The sequence below is a fragment of the Cryptomeria japonica genome, chromosome 6 (assembly GCF_030272615.1).
Source record: "Cryptomeria japonica chromosome 6, Sugi_1.0, whole genome shotgun sequence".
In the NCBI taxonomy this organism is placed as follows: domain Eukaryota; kingdom Viridiplantae; phylum Streptophyta; class Pinopsida; order Cupressales; family Cupressaceae; genus Cryptomeria; species Cryptomeria japonica.
In genome coordinates, this window is record NC_081410.1 from 577,831,504 (window position 1) to 577,842,244 (window position 10,741).

The 10,741-nt window shown below is 35.5% G+C and overlaps 1 protein-coding gene across 1 annotated transcript in view; it reads left to right on the forward strand.

Moving 5' to 3' along the window:
• Nucleotides 1-9,019, forward strand: part of LOC131062942 (large ribosomal subunit protein uL24c) — a 59,657-nt gene extending 50,638 nt beyond the window's left edge. Inside the window, exons 3-4 of the mRNA XM_057996687.2 lie at nucleotides 7,263-7,493; nucleotides 8,525-9,019. Of these exons, the coding sequence (XP_057852670.1) occupies nucleotides 7,263-7,493; nucleotides 8,525-8,722 (429 nt within the window). The 3' untranslated portion in view covers nucleotides 8,723-9,019. The remainder of the gene's footprint in view (nucleotides 1-7,262; nucleotides 7,494-8,524) is intronic.
• Nucleotides 9,020-10,741: the final 1,722 nt, after the last annotated feature.

The following is a 10,741-nucleotide window of genomic DNA, read 5'->3' on the forward strand; positions in this document are numbered from 1 at the left end:
TGCTAAGGCATCGAGACATAAGCATGGAAATGGTATCCTATACCTATTTCACTTGGAAATTCAATTGAAGTATTTCCTAATTCTCAAGCAGCTGAAGATGCAGAAAAGGAGCTATCTCTCTACTCATTCACATCTTTTGCTTTGAGAGAAAATTTTGATCGTAATGGTCATATGGAAGAAACAGTTGGGAAGAAGTACAAGCATGTATTTCAAGTAGAGGATTTCTAGATAAATGTTCAGGATGATGTAGAGGTAAAAAGGAAGATGCACTCTCGATTGCCCTTAGATCTTATCAGGAAATGCAAATTTTATAGAGTAGTAGATCAAGCACAAGATAGTGGCAGATATCTTCAATCTTCCTATGAGAAAGAAGACAAAGAAATGAAGATTGATTGGGATGAGCAAGAGGTCACCGACTTAAGAGCATTGATGGATCCAGTCTTGAGTTGTACTCGCAGATGGGTAGATGTCCAACATCAAAAGTTGAAGGAACAAAACATAGCTATGACATTCAGCTTAGAAACAAGAACAAAAGAAGGAGAGGCGAGTGCAAGTGAGAACACTTCTCATTCTAAGGGGTCAAAGAGAAAGGAGGGACTTGAAAAGAGAGAATCATCCAAGAAGAGACAGAAGGTGAATCCTGATCATCCCTCGAGTGCTTCTTCTAGACATGAAAAGGAGATAAGTCAAGGAGAGGATCAAAGAGAGAAATAGATGAGTGTATGGAATCCACAGTACAAAATGACAAACAAGACAAAGGAAGGACACCTCAACACTCATCAAGTCAGTCTCTTCCTCTCCAAGTTGATGTTAATGAGCAACAAAGAGAAAGAAATGATGGTGAAGTGACATCTCCTTTTAGAGGCGAGCGGCCATTGCCTGAGGAAGTGCAGGTAAGAGAGGGAAAGTCTTCCATTCCAGATTGGCTTAGAGAAAGACTTACAAAGGTAGTTGTGGTTGAAGATGAAGAGCAAGCATTTGATTTAGAAAGCCTCCTAGGCAATTCTCAAGAGGAGATTGAAAGGAAGAAAGCTACAAAGATGTCAAAAAGGTAATCAGAGATGATACAGGATCCAGAAAGATACAGATAGCTACACCAGCAGTGGACAAGTACGATGATGAGATCATGGCAGAAGAATATGATTTAGAGACATTTGATCTTGGCCCACTTACCTCTGAGCAAGCCAAGGAAGATGCGACGGATTCAGTAAGGGCAGTTAATGATAAACTAAAAGAAGAAATGGAAAAGAATAAAAGGTTGGAAAAGGAGATTAACGCTTGGAGGAATTATCTTAGCCACTTTAACCAGTCGTTAAGGCAACAGGATCCAGTAGTCTCACCCTTGCAGGCACTCCCTCTTGAGTCAATAAATCAGGCAGAAAAGATGAAGAACTTAGCCCAACTCATGGATACATGGATTGATAGATCCTACATGGTAGTTAAGGAATTTGTTGGAAGAATGATGAAAACAGTCCACAGGGCCATCCAAGTCCTTGAGATCATTCATAATCTAGTGGTAACTGTCGATGCATTCACTCACACTAGAGACATTGTCATCCCAGTATTGCAAGTGGTAAGAAGGACATCAAGATAGGTTTTAGCACAAGAAAGGATAATTGATGGAGGAATTCATAATCTCCTACAATTGTCAACTTTGCTCCAAATGAAGGAAGTTCTATTCAAGGACATCAATAGTAGGTGCACCCGAGTTGAGGACACTATCCATCCTGTTCAGGATAAGGTGTTTGATGTACTGTGTACAATCCTTGATAGAAGGATAGAGATTGAAACAGATGTGGACGTCCAAGAATTGGAGGACAGGGTCAAGGCCATCTTTTGTAGAGAGGAAGACATAATCACATAAGAGCAACGCAATCAGATGTATACTACTATGTTCCTGATTGAGAAAACAAAAGAGTTAGAGCACAGATGGGAGATGACTCTTCTTTCGGCCTTTGATGAGGTCCTTCGCTTGGAAGAATGAATGAAGAACCTGCCTGAGATTCCCATTGCAGAGGTTGAAGTTATTACGCCCAGATTCATCGAATATGCCAGAAAGGAACAAGGAAAAGGGAACAAAATTCTAGATGAGAAGTTGTTATGAAATGATGTGGCAATTCAATCCCTATTGGACAATGCTTCCTCGTTATTTGTGCCAATTTCTATTGGCTATGTTATAATAATGCTTATCTAATTAGGGTTATTTCTATAACAAACCCTAATTGGGGTTTGGGTGTCAAAATCTCAGCCCTCGATCTTCTTTAAATCTTGGCCATTCGTTGTATTTGAGAATGCTATATAAGCTCTCACTCATTTCATTTGTAGGTTAGAGTTAAGAATAATAAGTTTATTAGCAGCAGAGAAGAAGAGTAGTTATTGCAAATTTGGTGAAGAGAGAAAGTTGAACAATTGTTGTTATATTTTGCTATGAGATCAATGAAATATTGAAGTTATGGTGTTTTATTGCAATCTTTGTAGCTTCTTACATAGTTGTTCATCTCCTTGAATCACTCTTATTGAAAATAGTATTTAGATGTTAGAGTTAGATTGAGTGATAAATGTCGTGTTTGATCTTTTAGTGAAGCTCATAGTCCAAACCACTAGCCTCTTACTGATTGTAAGTGTGCCCTGTGTGGTCAATTGGAGATATTGAAATTGTGTAGGGTTCAATCATTACTTGAATATTGATATGTATCCTATTGATAGTATCTATGTTCATTAATGATTCAAAAATCTTTGAATTCCCTTAGAAGATTGCACCAATTCCAGTAGAGTTGTTGTTTTATGGCAATACTGAGATTGGTAGAGTTTCACTAAGATCGCCCTTCATTTAGTCATTCTTAGGCTTAGTTTAGCATAGCCCTCTTGAATCCATTATCTTTTGCCCTTTTTTGAAACATCGGTTAGTATTAGGAAAATCCAGTTCTTCATTAGTAAAGTAGTTGCAAGAACCAGCTTTCATAGAAAGTACGTAAGGCCCCTTGATAAAACAGCAAACACAACAAACATTGGTGCTTATCCACAAGTAGAGAACCTACATATTAAAACCTTGGAGTTCCCTCGATTGATCCTTAGGCGAAATCTTCAGCATTCGGGGAAGCTTTGTTCAAGAGAGGATAAGGTACCTTTGGGTATTTTATTCTGTGTTTGATCGTGTATAAAAGGCACATCAACACTACTCCACTAACATTGATTTTATCCTCAAATACAATAATATCTAAATTCATTTTAAACTTAGAGGGGACTTGATGTCCAAAAGATTTAATGAAGGATTGAGCGAACCACCTGTATGAGGATTTCAGCCAACTAGCTGAACAAAAAATGTATTTTTCTGTTTAAGCATTGTTGGAGTTTAGTTATGAATCATCTTACAGATTGCATCTTGTGATTTGGTGTCTCTTGCCATCTAAACTTGCCTGAAAGTTGAAACAGAACAAGTGATACTTAAGGGGTCACAATGTTGGATGCCAGTTCTAGATACCCTGACATTGTTTGACTTGTACACACATGGCGAAGATGAACTTCTTGGATACTAATGATCTAGAGCTGAGAAGGTACTGGAGGAAACCTTACAATTAATTTTTAGAATCTGGATATGTTATATGTAGAAGCAATGTTAAACATAAATATAATGAGCATGGTAATGATAATAATAGAATTGTAACGCAAAACTTTATTAATCGATGCATTTTCTATATGGCATACTCTTGAGGGAGATGTATAGTTGGTTATCTTCTACTAGCTAAATTTGTATTATGATATCTGATGATAATTACCTAACTAGATATGTAAACATAGTTATACAATGTTGTAGAACGCATATTATTGTAATGGAAGATAAAATGGTTGCACTTCTGTGTGCGGCTCTTCATCTTCTGATTGTTAGGTTCAGATTACAATTCTATTATTATCATTATCATTACTAGCCTCACAAATGATGATACTGATCTATTCAACCCTCAAACTGGTCACTGGTACTCAGAATATAGTGGCCTTAGCTGATAATGGTTGCTTTGGCTGGGAATGGTGGTTGTTGCTGCTAATAATAGTTGTCATTGTGTTGCAATCATGACTACTATTGATTGTGGCTGCAGCAATCTTCACGTTTGAATGAAAAATGATAAAAACATGAAAGAAAAAAGCAAAAAACTAACAATAGGGTTTTAGACCTTTGAAGTTTGTTGCTCATGTGTGTTCCATTTGGTGCTTTAGTTTTGATCATTTAATTTATTAATATATTTTTCTACCCTTTTTAGCTTTTGCAAGTGATGGGTACTCACATCAGCAGATGCTTGTGGGAGACAGGAGAAACTCTAAATGAAGTCTATAAGAACTAGGAGAAGTCTACAGTGTTCTGTCTCGTCACCCCAAGACAAGTTCACTTCCTTGTATCTGAGATGTGTCCCAGCTTTCTCAGTTGCACAAAGACATGTTTCCCACTTGCCCTGTTATTTCAAAACCTTTTAAAATTGTAAACCTTAAAAAAGCTTTCCAGCACATCAGTAATGTGTGGCCTGACAATGAAAAATTTCATGGATCTTTCTTCCTAATAATAGTCCTTGGTCTTACTTGGTTCTCATTGTTTTCAACGTTTTTGAACACTTTTAAGACTCTTGAAATTTATACATGCTCTCTGTTTTTGACATGCTGAACAACCCTCTGAATGATAATGTTTCCAATTATCTTGGACATTTGATGGAATACAATCTTTTCAGTCATAACCAGAACACCTTTAATTTATTCTTCCATATTCAACTTGGACTAGCTTGCAATGAGTTGCGAATGGCAACATGCCACCGACTTCTAGTAACATGATTTTTTAAGAATTTTCTTCAACTACAAAGCACACAAGTGATTTGGGATTTGCCTGTTTTACATTTCATTAGGGTTTTCTGCACTTATACCATCGATAGCATATAATACCAATTCTTGTTCATCTAGAAAAATAAGAGGATTGCTTGCTGCAAAGCCCTCTACTGCTGTGTGTTTACTTCTTTAATATTTACATTTCTTAAAGGGTTTAGTGATTAATTACCTTCTATAAATCAGGGCTGTTGTTACCGTCGCACTTTACTATTATAAGTGAATATAATGTTTGAGTCCAGTTGGACTAGATTTTCTCATCTTGGAACTTAATATAGTTTCTTTGTTTCTTTCATTCTACGGGGTGCCCTCGTGGCTTCCAAGCAACAACAGGCTACAAACTTTTGTTTGGCTCACAAATTCCTGCAAATAGTATGATTTCTTCAACCTTTGCCAACTCCTGCATTGATAGATTTAAATGGGTCTTTCTAACACTAAACAACTTGCAAGGGCAATGTGAAAAACTAAAAGGAAGTATGGAGCTGGCAGACATGATCAATTTTGGTAGCAGCAACATAATCATGAATATCGCCATCCTTCATGACCATAGGTAATTTGACAGCATCACATCAAACATGGGCAAACATGGGCTGTAGTTATAGATGGATTGTAGGACCAAAAAATCAAATAATTCATAATCTACCATGAGAAAAAAATGCAACGAAGAAATACTGAACATAGTAAAACTGCAAATAAGAACATCATTCCACCTTGGTGCGTTCTAAAATTTCTGGTGGAAGACCTTTGATATTTGATTGTTTCCCTTAGTGGGCTTAGTCAAGAATATCAACATTGAAAAGCTACATGTGCCCAAAATTGTGCCACTCAAACCAATAAAATGTATAATTTCAACTGTAACAAGAAGGAAATAGAACGTTAAGGACAGCTAAATATCATGTTAGAACTCCTAAAACAATATACATTCTAGCTTAAAGTCTCTAAATGTCTCTTCAAAGGAGTTGACTTCCTAGGATATTCATTTCAAATTAAGATGCAGGTGCAGACCCACAAAAAGTCAGAGTGACAATGAAGTAAACTTTAGGCATCTGCAAAATAGTAAATATGTAGTTTCATAGGATATGTTCGATATTAAAGAAATATGTGGATGCTGATTAGTCCATATGAGACTATAACTAATCCTCTAGTACAACTCCTAATGACATTGCAAAGATTCAAATGAACAGGATTCATTTGTTGCAATAAGTTAATAACTAATCCTCTGATATAACAACGTTCATTCATTGCTAGCTAACAGAAGAACCAATGCTGACATCAGCAAATGCATTCAAACCATTTATATTCTGTACGGATGCTAGCGGAAGCTATGAGTGACAGGAAAAAGAAATAATATGCTGCCGATGTAGATAAATGAATGATCAAAAACATTTATGCTCCATTTTCAATCAAGAGCTTGTTTTAATCCACATAATCAGAATATTTTTTCATAGTGGGATGCAATATAGTTGCAACTTAGAAATAATGGCCTCAAATATAAGGTCCTATATGAATTTCATGATATTTCTAGAAGACCTTGTTTGAAAGAAGAAATCTTTTAGAGCTGCCAAAACCTTATTTTATTGCAGGAGCATTGAAAAAGATATACAGAAATCTACTAGCTCATAAACCAATGCTACAGTGCAACTCCGGACAACAAATTGTCTCTGAAACCTTGCTGCTACAGCTCTTTTTATTGGGATTTGGTCAATGCCAGATGCCTTATGGGATGTTTTCTTGTGTCTCTTATTTAACAAACAAAGCCTATAAAGATTTTATTTGGATTTGGTCAATGCCGGATGCTCAATGTTTTTTCTGATAGAAAACATAAGCTGGTCTTCTTTGTTATTACTATTTGGTGTTGTGGGGTTCTGATTATACTAAGCATATACCCCTAACAAATCTTGAAATATACAAATTGTACAAAGACTTAATGTAAGAGCCTGATTTAGCTAACTTTAAGTTGGGGTGCTGCATTATAGTTTTTATCGGTAATCAAATTAGGTGCCCAACAATTTTATTGATTGGTGTGCAACAAGTATCTTAGAAGTAGGAAGAATGGATATAATCATGAGGGATATCATAATACTTCAAATGATAAAATAAATATTATATTTTACATTGTTGATTGATATTATATGTTTTGACTCCATGGTTACTCCTTTTGCAAAAGTTTGCATATTCCATTCTCCATATCGAGGATGAAAATTCCTGTGAAATGTGATTCATCGACATTGAACAATCATGGTATTGAAATATGGTGCATGACCAGAACTGTAATGTTTTCATAATTGGGTAACAACTTTCAGTAATTATGTCGATTTTCTCTTCTGGAAAAAGATTTTAGATTGTTAATCTGGAAGTTTCATTTGAACTGATCAGTGGTGATTCTCGTGTTCTTGCAGATTAAGCCATGGGAAAGGACAAAAGTCAAACCAAACAGCCTTCCTATTCTTAAAAAAATGCATGTTAAGTTAGGTGATACCATCAAAGTGATGTCAGGCCGTGAAAAAGGTAAAGTTGGTGAGGTTATGAAAATCTATACGCATAACAGTACAATTATTGTGAAGGACATTAATCTTAAGACCAAACATATGAAAGGCAAGCAAGAAGGCGAGGCAGGACAAATTATTGAGGTAAGTGAATAGACATTTTTCATGAGTCCTGGGGATCAGGTCTTCGTGTTGCTTGGTTAATCTGTGCATTGTGATGAGTAGGGCAATAAATGAATCGACATTGTTGATTTCCAATGAGTGCCAAAAAGTAATTAGGAGAATGGTCAAACAATATCTGTTGTAGCTGATTAAAATGAAATTATAGGAACTAGCTTAAGCCTTCACCATCAATAGAGGTAGATGAAACATCTTCACTATCAATTATCAAATAAAAGCTTCAAGAAATTCAATTCTATTGAACTGCTGGAAAAATGTTTCCCCTTTGTCTGATACAGCTCCGATGAGTATTGCCATTCTTCATCCACATCCACAAACTCTCTCAAGGCTTTATCTGAGGATGGTATATCCAGGAATGTGCATATTTTAGGAGTTGGATGCAATCGGTTCTGTATGGGTGGACACACAACTTGCTTCTCGGAGAGATCTTTGGAGACACTCAGTAGTGTCCTTTCCCATAGTAGTTGATGTTATTAGGTAAACTGGAATGTTTGGATAGATGAGTGAAACGAAATAAACATGTTATTAAATAGACCAGAATGTTGAGTACAAGATTTTAAGGGGTATGAATTTCCTTTGGCCAATTATACCATGTAAGGTACTTATAGTAAACCAAAATGTACGTCTTGTGGAGGCTTTGAGAAACAGCCCACTTAAACTGTTGTGTGATTGCATGACCTAAGGTGACCTGCTGCTCTGTGGACATTATTAGTGTAGACACCAAATAGTTAAGAAGCTGTCTTGTACTTCCCATTCTTGTACTTGTGACCGTGCCATTGTTTTAATGTGAATTGTACTTGAGAGTAAGTTATACTTGAGGAAAGATGATGACTGAGTTTAATTCCATTTCTAATATTTGAACACAGTATATGGCTATTTATCACTTTGTGAGGCATCAAAAACTTTTCTGAGCAGTATCTAAATTATGCCTTCGTTGCCAAAGTAATGAGAAAAAAACATTGGTTTAATAGATCATGTATTGATGGATTCTACAGATTGAGGGACCTATCCACAGTTCAAATGTAATGCTGTACTCCAAGACACAGAAAATGGCAAGTCGGGTGGGACATAAAGTTCTAGAAGATGGTAGGAAGGTCCGATATCTTCTTAAAACAGGGGAAATACTTGACAGTCCTGAACAATGGAAAAAGATTTTTAAGGAGAAGGATGACAAGAGTAAGACCACAGCTTAGCCAAATCTCAAGTCAATCAATTCCATTGTGGCATACACTTTAGTTGTAATTGTAACATTACATTTGTAGTATGAATAGCATTTATGGTCTTCACAAAAATGGTTTTGATCTTTGTGCTTTATTAGCCAGTGGGAAACCATTCTAGAAGTAGATTCGATTTGAGGGAGGTTGTATTTTATAGCCATTGAACTGTTGCTTGGACTGTGCTAATGGAAGTTCTAATCTTTAGATTTTCCTTGCATCGTTGATCTTGTTAGTGACAGTTATTATAATTAAAGGAGTTGAAATATTTCGGTATGTTGACAGCGTTTCTTTTTAACATGGGGATATATTGATTCCCATTTACTATTTGATTGAAACTGCCTTTTCAATAAATGGGATTTTTAAGACAGACAATTAGATATGCATAATTCATAGTAAAGTGAATTTGTTGGAATGCGATATTTTTAAAATATCAAGCCATTGTCAAAGTCATAAAATACTATTAACAGAATAAGTGATTTACTTTTTGTTTCAAGCCACGGTTAAAGCCATAAAGCACCATTAACAGAATGCACTAACGTGCAAAGTCTATATTACTTGGAGACTATGTAATTGACCATGATGACTTTGATGATATGTAATTGTACAGTTTTGTGTTATGAAAAAATGTTCATAATGTAGGAAAATATTAATGGTAAGAGTTTGACAAGCATTGAACATAAACATTGATGAACAAAATGCCATCATAAGGAATTGTACGGATTGTTGCCTTCTGGGCATCCATTCTTTACACTAATCAGATTTTACCCACTTCAGCATCTATTGCTTTTTAATAGGGTCCTTCTCAATAAATGAGATGTGTGAATTTTATAGGAAACCCCAATATCCCAAATACAAAGAAGCATAAATCTTAATCAATGAAGATCATGCTAATGATATAATTTATAAATATAGAGCTAGAAATAGGTGGTCAACAATATGGACCAGGATAATGCAAAAGTATAAGAGAGAGATGGTACATGAACTTTTCTGTATGAGCCAACTAATAAGAAACATTACTTTTCTCATACTTGTGAATAATTTTGTTGAGAATATTTAATGGATGCTAAGCACAAGTACATCAAAACACAAGAAACATGCGTACCTAATAAATATATTGTACTTATAAATTTAAACAATGGAGGAAATACATAATAATATAACTAGCTTGATAATAAGAGTTGGATCGGTAAGTACAAGAGAAATAGAAACCCTTATTTATATGAAATAATAGTACAAATCTCCAATTCTTCCACTAATTTGTGTAAATTTGTGTTGCACAAATCTCTAGAAAGCTGGGGACCAGATGGTTAAGAGGGAATGCTGATATGGCTTTGCTATGGATGATGCATATTCTGTTTTGGGCAACTTAGAAGAAGATGAAGAATGGGTTGATGTTCCATCTAATTAGAAGAATTCAGTGATGTCTTGGGATATTCTTCCTGTCAAAAAGTGGCAGAGAAATTTTGGTGATCCTCATTTATTGATCTGTGTCAGGACAGTGAGGAAATGGTCTATCTGGTCACTTTTCATGCTTAATAATTAGGTAATGAAGATTTACACTTTATTATATGTGCATTAGTAGTAGTAGTAGTAGAACATAATCATGTGATGAAGAATATATTCTAATGCCATATCTGTATGTAATATCTCAATTAAATTCTCTCCAAATCGGTCCATGATATTTTGAATGGGAAGAACTACATTGACATAATTTTAATTTAGCGTTTCAAACGTAGAGGACTTGCAATCTCTACTTTGTTGTCCCTTAATTAACCTCACATGTGATAATTAAGGAGTCGTAAATCTTGTACAACCTTGTCTTCACCAATACATTCGGGGAGGGCTATAAGTCTGCCTCAAGGTTTAATTTTCAGTTAAAAACCACTTTTAACATTGTGCAGTCCACAACATAAGTGGTATTTGTGACTTGCGTAGACTCATTTTCTAATACAAGAAAATATCACCTTCTCACATTCCCATAATCAACCAAAAGAA